This window comes from Rosa rugosa, chromosome 6, assembly GCF_958449725.1.
Source record: "Rosa rugosa chromosome 6, drRosRugo1.1, whole genome shotgun sequence".
Classification (NCBI taxonomy): Eukaryota; Viridiplantae; Streptophyta; class Magnoliopsida; order Rosales; family Rosaceae; genus Rosa; species Rosa rugosa.
Window position 1 is genome coordinate 49435209 of NC_084825.1, and position 13643 is coordinate 49448851.

The 13643-nt window shown below is 38.4% G+C and overlaps 2 protein-coding genes across 4 annotated transcripts; both read right to left on the reverse strand.

The window, feature by feature from the left end:
- Nucleotides 1–424: 424 nt before the first annotated feature.
- LOC133717903 (uncharacterized Rho GTPase-activating protein At5g61530) lies at nucleotides 425–13390 on the reverse strand. 3 transcript variants are annotated; one of them, XM_062144655.1, is made up of 10 exons: nucleotides 13234–13390; nucleotides 12718–12832; nucleotides 12369–12631; nucleotides 11691–11753; nucleotides 11580–11598; nucleotides 10885–10983; nucleotides 10641–10718; nucleotides 10314–10558; nucleotides 10043–10205; nucleotides 425–889 (listed from the first exon to the last, which is right to left on the reverse strand). In XM_062144655.1, exons 2-10 carry the CDS (start codon nucleotides 12776–12778, stop codon nucleotides 750–752), a joined length of 1131 nt encoding a protein of 376 aa, XP_062000639.1. In that variant the 5' UTR covers nucleotides 12779–12832; nucleotides 13234–13390; the 3' UTR covers nucleotides 425–749. The 3 variants fall into 3 exon arrangements, with proteins under 3 accessions (XP_062000639.1, XP_062000641.1, XP_062000640.1); XM_062144657.1 differs by having other exon boundaries at nucleotides 12718–12827; nucleotides 13234–13384; XM_062144656.1 differs by lacking the exon at nucleotides 425–889 and adding an exon at nucleotides 9058–9522.
- On the reverse strand, nucleotides 5574–8311 carry LOC133717902 (putative disease resistance RPP13-like protein 1). Its single transcript, XM_062144653.1, has 3 exons — nucleotides 8076–8311; nucleotides 7816–7921; nucleotides 5574–7674 (listed from the first exon to the last, which is right to left on the reverse strand). The coding sequence occupies exon 3, from the start codon at nucleotides 7628–7630 to the stop codon at nucleotides 5849–5851; it is 1782 nt and encodes a 593-aa protein (XP_062000637.1). The 5' UTR covers nucleotides 7631–7674; nucleotides 7816–7921; nucleotides 8076–8311; the 3' UTR covers nucleotides 5574–5848.
- Nucleotides 13391–13643: the final 253 nt, after the last annotated feature.

The window sequence follows — 13643 nt, forward strand, 5'->3', positions numbered from 1 at the left end:
GACAGTAAGATGGATTGTAAATTTGTATCAGATCCTTGTAGTTAAACTCGGCAGTTTATAATTTCTGTTATCAAATACAGATGGAGGTTGCAATTCCCATAGCTTATTTCAGTTTTGTTGTGCCAACTCTATTTTTATTTCATGATTAAACCAACTGCGGATTTGGGACGCTAAACAAAGGAATAAGGGTTTGATATTCAGGAATTAGTATGATCAGGTCCCTCTAACTTCGTTCTGTATAATCCTAACAACCTTGATCATGTGGCTAGCTTTACTTTACCAATAATATACTTCCATGGGTCACAAAATTTACTTCTTTGTACAACATGTTGGTCCAATGTAGACCTAGTCTACTGCCAGCTGAATCCACCGAGCTCAATATGAACTGAATCATTAAGAAATTTACACTGTAAAGATGCTGCAGTAAGTTAGAAACTAACTTCCCAGAGTAAAATAATATAGACAAAACTCATCACACATCCAATTCTGTATTATTTGCAGGATTTTCAGTGCTGCAGACCAAGCACTCAAACTAAAAACAGTAATGACACAGTAAATTTCCTTTCCACGCAAGTAATTCACGCTTTGCCATACCCCAAAATCCAAATAGAGAGAAAACTGAACCATTTTTGGGATTGGCAAAGAACATAACCTCTACTGTCCAGCAGCCATCTCAACCAAAGCTTTCCGTCTTGATAAATTTCAGTTGAATTAGATGCTGTCAGAGGAAACAAGGGCAATTCATGATGTCACCTCCAGACTGTTTCGTTCGCATCTGTGAAAATCGCATTGTGATGTTCCATGAGACACTGAACAACCTCGATGGCGCCCAAGTCAATAGGCACTCCATCATCCAAGGGAATGGAATCATCTACAGTATCACCTTCATCTAATTCCACAACAACAAAAAGTTAAGTTAAGGGAAAGGTGGTAAATAAACTGTACTTTGCAAATAAATGGAGAATTCATTTGCAAATAAACTTATTTCAATTTGTTCGTCTCTGATTTAATTCCAAACGTTCAACTACTGTTTAGAAATATAAAGGTAAAACAATGTAAATAGATAAATCAAGAAATCAAATACAGGATCGAGGATGTGAAACGCTCTGAAAGTCAGAACATTGCAATTGTGATGGCAAGATACATAAGTAACAAATTGGATTGCATTTTGAGAGCTAAGTTTCTTTGACATGCCTCAATAGAGCTGGTATTGTTTCCATATATACATAACTACGAATCAGTGTATCACAAACCTCCTGGAAAGGCTGGAATTGAGAATCCAAATATCATATTCTTGGTACTATATACGAAGCAAATGTATTGATATGATTGACCCCGAAGCTGACTTTGTGGAGCAAGGGAAGGTAGGTCTTCTGAATGAACCACTGCTGTTTGCCTATGGTGGAGATGAACTCCCGATGTGTCATATAATTTATGCAAATAATAGAAGCTTACTCTACTAAATTCTCAAAGGCCATTGGTAAAAATACAGATACTATGGCATACCCCTCCTCCTAAGAAAGCGTTCATTTGAATTGGACCCAAGGTAGTTCCAAGAACAGCAAATTGTATTGGTTTGTACTTTTGCGCTGATGCAACAACTGGATCCTTTTCCGCCGATGCAGCAACTGGATCCTTTTCCGCCATCAGTTCTGGTGTCACAGTATTAACAAGAAGTCTGTTTCAAAAGAAGAATGACTCATTCAGCAAATTAAAACATGGCATTTATATTTTTGAACAGAATTGCTATAAACTTCATGTCAACCAAAGGCAACAAAACATGAATGGATGTCAACTTATGAACTTACTCAGTAAAGCACTGATAAAAGCTGATTTCCCAACATTTGCGGAGCCCTACAGAAAAAGGTAATATAAACTATCAGAGATGCAAAAGAGTTTTAATAGGTCAAACCAAGTAAGCACCAACTGAGAATAAGCGATTCAGAAGTCAAAACAAGACAATGACAACTCTTTTGTTTCCCCCCTTTTACAAGCATATCTCCATGGCTAAGCAAGACACCAGGGGTATCTCATCAGGACTTGAGACAACTCCTTACATCTTGGCCGTTGGCACACACAGATCTCTTAGACAAGTAGCAATCCATCATAGGGAATTTGAAGAACTGAATTTGAAAATGGCAAGGAACAAAAAGAACTCTATGACTGAAATGATGATTATTATTCTTTGTCTGCTGAGATTTCAAATGAAAATCAGCAACATCACTTGACTGGGCGTGACACTTTTCATGGATAAAATACCCTTGGATAAGTATGTGCCGATTCAAAAGCTTTTAACCATACAATCAACAGGTTAAAATCTAAAATGTGAAGTCATATTTTGAGAATCAATAAAATTCATAGCATTTCACGAAAACCACACACTCCAAATGCAGGGGAATTAAGTAAAAAATTCCTCAGGTTCTGAAAAATGTTAAATTTTCACTTGACAAAACCACATACTCAGTACTAAGTAAACTTCCAGAATTCCCACCAAGAAGCTCAACATAACATACACGTCCCGCCCCTGCACCAAAAACCAGCCAAAGAACTCAGTTTGAAGTTCATGTAAATGATAGAAACATGACAGAAAGTACAAAATGACAATGTGTAATCCTATTTATTCTGCTGGCTACATTAACTAACTGATATCAATGGCTTTAGTCAGGTTGATGAATTTCATACATGCACACATGCATAAACTGAGAAGTAAATACCTTCGATCTTCTCCTTTTGAATCTCTGATGCAACTCCAGCTACTCCAACCATAGACTTTGAACCCGTCAGATTAACACTCATAACACTGCCAAGAAGCACCCAGGGAGACTTTTTAGATTGATACTGTATGTATAAGTAAAAGCATGGCCAAGGAAACAAATATTATTTAAGCTTCTTCTTTACGGTGGCCTCCACAACCCAATCACCAATACAATTAAAATCAGTCCCCTTGGGAAGTAAATCAACCTAACAATAGAAAGTCCAATTAGAAATTGGCGTGCATCAACGTCACGTTACATAAGTATTAATGAGCTGCTTAAAGTACCTTAGTAATGACTAATATTATGGGATTTGCACCAGCCAAATGACGCACACGAGCCAACCATTGAAGTCCACAATATCAACCTACATTCCACAATACAAAACTAACAAACTGAATTGCATTTTGACAAACCTCGACAGAGGTGATATTGTTTCCATAGATACAAAACTACGAATCACAAACTTACTGGAAAGGCTGGAATTGAGAATCCAAATATCATATTCTGTGGAGGAGGAAAAGGATGTGCTCTACAGTTTTGAGCATAAGCAGACCTGCACATGGAACAAATAAAAAGTTATAATAGAGGGAAGTTTGACAAGCTTCAACATGTTCCCTCGCTTTTCTACGTTTGATAACATTATCATCAGTGCGGATGTTGTCTGAAATTACAAGTTCGTACCTGGAAACCACTAGATCGAGGAGCCATTAATTCGTACGCAAGGGATGTGTGCTATCTTGGGCCGGTATCGTCCTTTGCATCTCTCTTCAAGTAGAGGAGAACACCGAGAAAAATGAAGTTGAGTAAGTGAAAGAGGCAGGCCCTCCTCTGGAATGGTTGTAAGCTTCGGACAGTCCCAGATGTAAAGATGCTCAAGAGAGGTGAGGAATTGAAAGCCCTTGCTCAGTTTCTTTAGATTTGGGAAGTCTCCAATTCTCAATTCAACAAGAGATCTGGGGAGCAGCATCTCCTTCTCCTTCGAATTCTCACCAGGTGGAAAGGACACCAAACCTCGATCATCTTCACCACCGTAGATCCCCAATTCTCTCAAAGAGGCGAGTCTGTGCAACCCTTGAGATTCCATCAGCGCCTTACAATTCTTGATCTTGTCAATTGAAAGTGATGTTAGGTTGGGGGGAAAGGAAGTAGTAGTCAAACCTTCACAGTAATAAATATCCAATTCCTCAGTGTGCATCATGTCTCTCAGCAAGTGTGCCACCTCCAATTTCTCACAATCTCTGATAGTCGTAGCTCTTGGCCACACACTCATTCTCGGCAACGAAACCAGACTTTGACAATCGTCAATAAGTAATGACTGAAGATTGGTGAGGTGGCACAGTCCCTCAGGTAAGGATTTAAGGTTTGGGCATGTTGTGATATAAATTCGTTCGAGTTGACAGGTGTCATCGAGGAATCTCTCACTTATTAACTCTAGCTGTCTACAGTCCCATATGTTAAGCTGTTTAAGAGCCCTGGGTAATTGGCCTTTGCATAATAACCACATCAGAGATGGACACATCCATATCTGCAATTTCTCGAGATAATAAGACGAACAAGAACCATCCACCACCACCTCCTCTTTCTCTATCAATGATTTCAATTTCTCACATTCTCGAATCTCTATTCTTCTTAGGCTAGGAGGAATCTGGTATTTTGCAAAATGCAACAGAGAATCGCAGTTCCGAATCTCTAAAACTTGAAGACAAGGTGGCAGACCAACATCCGGAAAAGAAACAAGACTTGAACATCCATTTATGTGAAGCTCTTGAAGAGATGTAAGGTGATGCAATCCTTCTGGTACCTTCAAAAGGCTTCCACACTTGTTTAATTCCAGACGTTCAATCTTGCAATCCAGTATTAGTAATTGCACCAACTGCTCTGCTTCTTTCCCTAGCTTTTCAACAAGGGCAGAGTTGTCTTCAATACACAAATGACCAAGAGAAATCAAGTGTTGCAGTAATCTATCCTCATTCTGAAAGGAACATGTCAGCTCCTCACAACCAGTAATCTTCAACGCTTTAACATTTTTCAAGCTTTTCATGAACGCCTCTCTTTCGAATCTCAGCTCTGAAACATTTGAAAATGTCAACCTCTCTAGTGAGTCCAAGAGAACTGGACTTGTGTCGTAAACCACCATCTTGCAATTTTTGATGTATGAGCCATGAAGCTGTTTATAATTGCATATTGAAACCACCAATTCCTCACATCCAGATATCTGAAGCTGTGCTAATGAATCAAGCTTCTCCGGTAAACTACCCTCCAATTTGGGGCAGTCGCTGATGGAAAGCTTTTTCAGGCAAGAGAAAACCCCAACCCCCTCATTTTGTTGGCAGGGAGACCACTTCTTCCAATTTTTCAGATTCCCAAACCCAAGGGTCTCTAAAGCTTGAAACGGCAAGTTACCTTCTCCATAAAACTCAATACCAACACTTTCCACTGCATCCATTCTTTGTATATAAAGTTCTTTGAGAGAATGCAACTGTCCGAATGGTGGCAAGAATTGACAATGATGACAACCTTCTAACATTACAAGCACCATATTAGAGAATGAAGGGTCTCCAATCCATGTTGAAAATTTCAATCCGACATAACCTTCGATGATGAGGTCTTTGAGTTTGGTATGAGGTTGTAACATGTCAAGCACATGGTTTGCAATTTCTGTTGAGTCACTTGAAGAAGACCACGAAAGAAACAGAGCTTCAAGCCCTTCCTTGCTCTTTAAGCTGGCACTTCTAGCATCCTCGACACAAGCCACATTCTCTAGTCTTGAGAGGTGCAATTTCCCTTGCAGGCGCAACAATGACCCAATCTCTCCTACTCCTAATCCACTACCTTTGCCAATAACAAAATTAGGCAATGTTTGGAGATTAGTCAATCGACCAAGCTGAGGAGGCATTTCTTCCAATGAATATGTATACGAATTCATGAGGTGACGCAAATTTACTAGATTCCTCATGCTTGTGGGTAGTGCCTCCAATCGATAACATCCGTCCAATATCAATGTTTGTAAGTTGTAAAGAGTGGTTGTTGAGTCCGGCAAACTTCTTATTTCTCGATTGTGGGAAAGATCAAGATACCGTAGATGCTTCAATTTACCAATTGTATTTGGCAGCTCGGTTATTTGATATCGACTCAAAGAGAGCAGTCGCAAGTATTTGGAGTTTGGGCAATAAATCAGAAGTAACCCTTTGAGCCAGATAATTATAATTTGAAAGTGAAAGTGAAAGTGGTAAGAATGTCCGCAAACATATAGCTTCAGAATAGACCCCAAACTTTTTAATCCCATCATACATACCAGGAATGTGAGACGAATGACGAACCAATCTACGTCGCGATGAGTCATAATTCTGCATATCCTCCAATCTAGAACATGAATTTCCTGCAGCCCAACGTGCCAAATCAGTAATGAGCTCATGCATTATGTATCGCGAGTTTCCTTTGCTTGATTTTTGAAATAATGACCTAGACACCAACTCTCGAAAATAGTGACGGCCCAAATCTTCCATTTGTTTATTCTCTTCGGCTTCCTGCGGAATCAAACCCTCTGCCATCCACAGAAGGATCAATTGCATCTCCCCAAATTCGTAATCATTTGGAAGAATTGCACAGTAGGTGAAGCACCGTTTCAAATTCGAGGGGAGATAATGATAGCTCAACTGTAATGCTGGAAGGATGCCCATCTGGTTGGATAGATTCCACATCTTGTGGTCTAATATTTCTTCCCGTTCGTCTACTGTTTTACAACGTAAAAGACCACCAAGAGTCTTTGCAGCCAACGGCAATCCATTGCATTTTACTACAATTTTCTCCTTCAGTAACGCAACATCTTGGGGTGTATTGTTTAAGAGTGCATGGTGGACAAAGATTTTCCAACAATCTTCTTCTGACATCGACTCCAAGTTATGAGGGCTACTGTCTCCCATCATCTTTGCAACATTCGCATCACGCGTCGTCACAATGATCTTGCTTCCTACTGCTCCAACACGAAAGGCGGACTGCAATGTTGTCCATTGATCGTAGTTGCATGTATTCCAGACATCATCTAGAACAATTAAAAACTTTTTGCCAGCCAATTCCTTACTCAGCTTCTCCTGAACTGAATTGAGCTCTTTGGATTCCTTCACATCACCTGACGTGACAGATTGAAGAACTGCAGTTGTCAACCTTAGAAGGTCGAAGTCATCGGACACACACACCCATCCCTTTGGGCAAAATTGTTCAGTTGCAGCGTCGTTGAATACATCTTTAGCCAGTGTTGTCTTTCCTACTCCACCCGTACCAACAATGGAAACCACATGAAAATTCTGAAAATTGCTGGTACTATGTTCGCCATTTGAGAGCAGATCATCAAGAATTTTTTCTTTTGCTTCATTCCTTCCGATCACAGGTCCATCTAGTTGAGAAGTAGTGGGTGGCATTTTCCATGGCTTTTTAGACACTCCAAGTTTCTTCAAACCAAAATGCTTTTCTCGAGTAGTTATCTCTTCTAGTCGATCACTTATCTTCTTGATTTCTGAGTTCACACTAAAATTGAACTTAGGTTTAGAGAGGTAGCTGATCCATGAATTACTTGTGCTTCCTTGTTGTCTTTCTATCCTTCGCTTCAGCATTTCAGTATCAAATGTGTCCAATATGTCTTGAACATCGTAAGCCAAATCTCTGAGATCATCTAGCCATAGTTTCACTGCTCTTTGTGTTAGTTGCTTCTCCTCCGCATCACTCAGCACCGCTTCAATTGCAGTCAACGTTCTCGTCCATTTCTCCAGCACCTTTTTGTCGACCCCCTTAACGCGTCCAAAGTACTCGATGACCTCTGGATCCGCCAACTTCTGAAGCAGCACCGGGAGGAACGCCCCAAGAACAGCCTCTCCCATCGCTTTTTTTTTTTTTTTTTTTTTTTGTACTATAGTATTCAAAACTGCAGAAAGTGAAACTAGTAGTTAATTAAGGTGCAAGTCTAATTGATGCATGTATGTAGAAATTAATTTAAAATAATGAAATGGATATTTATTTTTGATTTGTTTCCGTTAATTTGCAAGAGCGGAAATTAAACACTTACTTGAAAGTTGAAAAGCACTCGCAACGTTAATTCTTCCACAAGGTGAGCCAAGTCTCTTAGATCATGATCGTGACAGACTTCCTTGTTGCAGATCTGATTCCAGCTACTGCACAAATTAGTAAGTGGAACCAGTTTAGTTAGTTCATAATCGAATGCAAACTATATATCATGCAAATCTGAATATATATTGGTGCATGCAAATATATACATACAAAAAAATTCAAACAGAATGAAAATCAATGGATTCAAGAAGAGCTTACAAGGAAGTAGGTTCTAATGATCAAAAATTATCTGAATCCAAATTCAAGAAGCGCTTTCTGTAGATGAATAATGCAAACAATGCACTGTGTATAGATCAAGTATCAATGGACAGCAGCTCCTTTTGGCGAAAAGTATATTGATATGAAAACCACTTGCACTTTCCTAAAAGTCACTCAAAGAAAAGCTGAGCCACACAACACAAATGATGAGAAAATGCAATTAAAAACTGTTGCACACAAAGGTTTCACCCTGCCGACACCAAAGTTACCATTTTAACTGGCTACATCTATGAAAAAGTGCAACAGTATGAGTTGACTGGTTCCAAAGTATAAGCTACACTATTTGGCTTCATTTTATTGGCTGGTTCTGGACTTCTTGTGGCCTTAACAGTATGTGCAAGTTGAAGAATAAGTTTGTGAACTGTGAGTATCAATGCCCTTCTACGGCTTCAGGCATTTGTTTCAATACGATACCCTTCGTCCACTTGGAACGAGTGCTTCACCATTGCCAGACCTGTAGATTGGTCTCCGCAATGGATCATTATTCGAGGACAGTAAGATGGATTGTAAATTTGTATCAGATCCTTGTAGTTAAACTCGGCAGTTTATAATTTCTATTATCAAATACAGATGGAGGTTGCAATTCCCATAGCTTATTTCAGTTTTGTTGTGCCAACTCTATTTTTATTTCATGATTAAACCAACTGCGGATTTGGGACGCTAAACAAAGGAATAAGGGTTTGATATTCAGGAATTAGTATGATCAGGTCCCTCTAACTTCGTTCTGTATAATCCTAACAACCTTGATCATGTGGCTAGCTTTACTTTACCAATAATATACTTCCATGGGTCACAAAATTTACTTCTTTGTACAACATGTTGGTCCAATGTAGACCTAGTCTACTGCCAGGCTGCCAGTTGAATCCACCGAGCTCAATATGAACTGAATCATTAAGAAATTTACACTGTAAAGATGCTGCAGTAAGTTAGAAACTAACTTCCCAGAGTAAAATAATATAGACAAAACTCATCACACATCCAATTCTGTATTATTTGCAGGATTTTCAGTGCTGCAGACCAAGCACTCAAACTAAAAACAGTAAAGACACAGTAAATTTCCTTTCCACGCAAGTAATTCACACTTTGCCATACCCCAAAATCCAAATAGAGAGAAAACTGAACCATTTTTGGGATTGGCAAAGAACATAACCTCTACTGTCCAGCAGCCATCTCAACCAAAGCTTTCCGTCTTGATAAATTTCAGTTGAATTAGATGCTGTCAGAGGAAACAAGGGCAATTCATGATGTCACCTCCAGACTGTTTCGTTCGCATCTGTGAAAATCGCATTGTGATGTTCCATGAGACACTGAACAACCTCGATGGCGCCCAAGTCAATAGGCACTCCATCATCCAAGGGAATGGAATCATCTACAGTATCACTTTCATCTAATTCCACAACAACAAAAAGTTAAGTTAAGGGAAAGGGAAAAGGAAAAGAAACATGAATGTCACACATATTTAGTAGAATTTCTAATTATAAACATCAAATTCTCAATTATCCTTTCTACATTTCTGATTTTCCTCATAGAGTTGGCCCAGTTTTTTACACTTTAACATTCGTCTGATTACAAAGAAAGGGGAAATGTATTTGAACACTATAACTGTATAAATTAGTTGGAAGAAAAGGCAATCAACATCAACTAGTTACAACAGCAAAATACAGAAATGACAAGGCACTAATGGCCGAGTAATTTTTTAATAAGTACATTTAGATTCATTTCATATCTATGTTGTTGTCTAATGGATCTTTGATGTACTACATACATATATTGCTCCCCTGAAGAATTTACATATATGGATTTTTCTATTATCCCTCTATTTCAAGGAAACCTAATTCACCCTTTGAATTTTTCTTTTAAAACAATATAAGTATTTGTATATAAATTTTACAGAATGAACCACTCACCAGAAAGCATGTCCCATGCACTATAAGTAGGCTCTGGATCCGAGTTTTTCTTGGAAAGACCTTTAAATGGTTGATTCCAATACTTTTTATACAGGTCTGGTGCCCGACCCTTCTGCCAAATTATAACAGGGGCCATCTCCATTGCAAGACTTTGGGTGTCCATCTGTACATAAATTTAAATAAACTGAGCATTTGTATCGAATATGTGCCTATAAATAGCAAGTCCATGTGTAAGACAACACCCACAGAGAAAGAGAGAGGGGTATCCTGCCTTGTTAAGAACTGACTTCTGGCTAACACGCAGCAGTAGTGCAGTAATAAATTCCAGTGTTGTGTAGTTTACAGTAGGAAGCTTCTTCAGTGTGTTTCTCATTGCATTTATGCTAGAACGAGCACCTCTGATCTCGTTATAAAGCTCAAGTGTGGTTAGTGGCTCAGGAAGGGTAGCTAGGTAACATTTGACTAGAGCCGCTACATCTATTGAACTTACACCCTCTGGTATTGATGCATTTGAATCTGATATAGGTGATGTTACAACATTAGACTCCCTCCAAATTGAACAACTCAGAGAAAGAAAAAAGACACACACTTCGCATACCTTGGTTATACATCGAAATCAATTGTTGGATAACTTTTTTATCTCCCTCGCCTTTAAACAGATATGGTGTGTTTAGCCCTAGTAAACAAAAACAATTACGAACAAATTAATCATCTTGAAATGGAAACTCAGTACATGTATATAAATTTTGCCAGGATGAATACATGTGGTTAAATATCCGCAAACATCCTTGCAGACACATATATGCATGCCTATACATCAGAGTAGTCCTATGGTGCAGCACCTGATAATATGAGATAATCTGCACAGTTCACCAAAATATGAGGAATAGGCCTGCTAGATTGTTGCCGTTGCACAGTAACTTCAATCGGAACTCCAAAAACTGCAAATAGAAAGTACAGTGACCATCAGCATCCATGCCGGCATTAAAAGGAACTAATGCTGTAATATACAATTTTAATCATAAGCACACAAACATCCAGACCATCCTATAATTTCTTACACAAACATTGCCGACTAATAAAACCCAGACTCATTTTCAATAAAAACTCAGCGACAACATCAACCTTATAGCCAAGCATGCAAATAAAGGCAGGGCCATGTGACAAAAGGTATGCTATCATATCCTTAGATGTCAAAGAAACAAACATACTTAGTCTTCCTCAATCCCAAACTTCATGCACAAGTATTATCTTCTATCTCACATCCAGCTCCATTCAATCATATTGTATATTACCTTGCTAGTTTAGAAAGTTGATCCTAGAGGAAGCCACAGAGAGGCCATTGGAAACTAGTGGACCACCTAAACAAGTCACAAAATCTTTCACAGTCCGCATCCACACCTAAACTAGTCAGTATTTCAGTTTCATCAAATTTAAGACTGGAAATCTCACAGCTAAAATACTCTCAGAAAATTTAGTTAATTTTATTCCAACAAACAGGGTACTATGAAAGCAGTATAAAGTTATCGAAACTTACCATCAGTGCTTGCAACACCCTGAAATGAAAGGACGAGATATCATAATACTTCCAAAATGTGTATAATAAAGAGAAGAAAAGAACGGAAGAAATTTTCTCAAAATTCTATACCTTCTGCCATCTTTCAATGTCAGTCAGAATGGTTTTGCTTTTTTGGGCAGTCTTCTTTGCCACCTGAAATGTTACCACCTCAAATGTGTAAGCTATCATCCCCACTTCAAATATATGACTATTTCATGGATGATGCAAGCTTGAATTGTCATGTTATGGGAAAAACAGTCAAGTCAGTATTTACCGAAGTGATGATTTATTGTAAATGCTGACCACTGTTAGGATGAAAGAAACAGCAAAGATATCATGATATTTTTGTTTTTTGACTCTTGTATACAATTTTGCACCCTAGTGTGTTTTTTAATGACCTTAATACAGATAAAAATGAGTCACTCATTGAAAATAAAACCAACAGTAATATTCCCAAGATACTGCATCAATGCAGTGTTGGAGTAGATGATGGAGTAGAAACTCACCAACATTGCCAAATCCAGTTATGCTTTTGGGCCGTAGGCTCTTAGCTACCTAAGATGAAGTTGGCTAGATAATATAGTGAATTCTACTAGGTTAACACAATCCAGCAAGGAAAGATTTTATATTCTGAACTAAACACCTTTATGTTCCTTACACTTTAGACGAAAAACATGAGACCACTTAATAAAGTAAATAAGCCCTGTACAAGCCATCCAGTATAATTATGTGAACTTTCACCACATAATAAAGTACTAGCAAATCTACCTCTTCAACTTTTATCTTCCCAACCGAAACCTTGTCCTTTGTCTCCGACAATCCCTTCCTGAACAATGTACCAGTCGTAGCAGCAGCAGTTATAAGGCGCTCCTGCACAGCTTGTCTAGTCGACGGCTGCTGAAGAATTGCCCATCGACTCTTGAACATTGACCCAACTCGTCCTGCCATATCAGACACATTAACTTTAGCATCCTTAGTGACCTCCTCAACAAATGTCCCAGCAGTTTGTCCAGCTTCCTTAATCTTCACCCCTGCATTCAAACTCACCTATAACAATCAACACCTTCTCTTCACTAACCACAAGGACTAAAACAAAAACAATGTAATCAAAACTTACCTGAGGTAGAAAAGAAACCAGTAGCCTTCTCTTGCCACCGCGGCGAAACAGCCGAAGGCATTGAATCAGTAACAGTCTCAAGAATCAAACTTTAAATGGAAGAACCTGGTCTGAACTAAAACCAAAAAAAAAAAAAATCAGCTTTCTACTTCTCATATAGTATATCAATCATATCTATTATTGAAAATTGAAAAAAAAAAAAAATCAAGCTCTCTTCTTGAAAATTAAGATTCTAAACTCTTAACTAAGCCAATAAAGTACAGTTAATTCTATCTGTCGCCTTCAAAAAGCTCTCATCTTTATTAATCAACAGTATCAAATTCAAAACCTAAACAACAGTATCAGATTCCCAAAAGCTTCATCGTTTTCAAAACAAATAATTCTGGAGCAAAAATCAACATCAACCGCAAGCTGATCAAAGCCAGTACTACTAATACAGAGATAAAAAGATAATTAAACAAAAACCCAAACCCTAATCTGCAAAGAAAAAAGGGATTCAAAGGAAAAAGAAGCTACCTTTGATCAGGAAAGAAGAAGACGATCGAAGCTGGAAAATTCAAATGAAATTTAGAAAAAATAAAAAAGAAATCGCTGCTTTTTAGAGAGAGAAAAAGTCATTCAAAAATTGGGGAATTTTCAAAAGGAGGCGCTTCTCTGCGATTGGTTTGTTTGTGACTTGAGTCGGCTTGCTAATGGAGTAGTGACACGTGGAATAGTGGCAGCGAGTGATTGGTTTGTTCTGGAGTGTTCTTTTAACTGAATACTGATTATAACCGCTATGTGCGAGGAGTCGTAGACTGAGATTATCTACTTTTTATTTATTTATCAGTGGATTTTTTCGTTTTATATTTTAATCCGACGGCAGTGACAGGGCCTACGTTGAAGGTCCCACGTTGTTACATTTTCTGTTATATGTGGTCGCCTAT

What these genes read in the sequence shown, in the direction of transcription:
- LOC133717902 (XM_062144653.1), bottom strand. Translation starts at nt 7,630, where the DNA reads ATGGGAGAGGCTGTTCTTGGGGCGTTCCTCCCGGTGCTGCTTCAGAAG.
- LOC133717903 (XM_062144655.1), bottom strand. Translation starts at nt 12,778, where the DNA reads ATGCCTTCGGCTGTTTCGCCGCGGTGGCAAGAGAAGGCTACTGGTTTC. An exon ending in TGGTTTCTTTTCTACCTCAG is followed by an intron (nt 12,632 to 12,717) that starts GTAAGTTTTGAT and finishes GTTTGAATGCAG; the next exon opens with GGGTGAAGATTAAGGAAGCT. An exon ending in TGCATGGGACATGCTTTCTG is followed by an intron (nt 890 to 10,042) that starts GTGAGTGGTTCA and finishes TTGTGGAATTAG; the next exon opens with ATGAAGGTGATACTGTAGAT.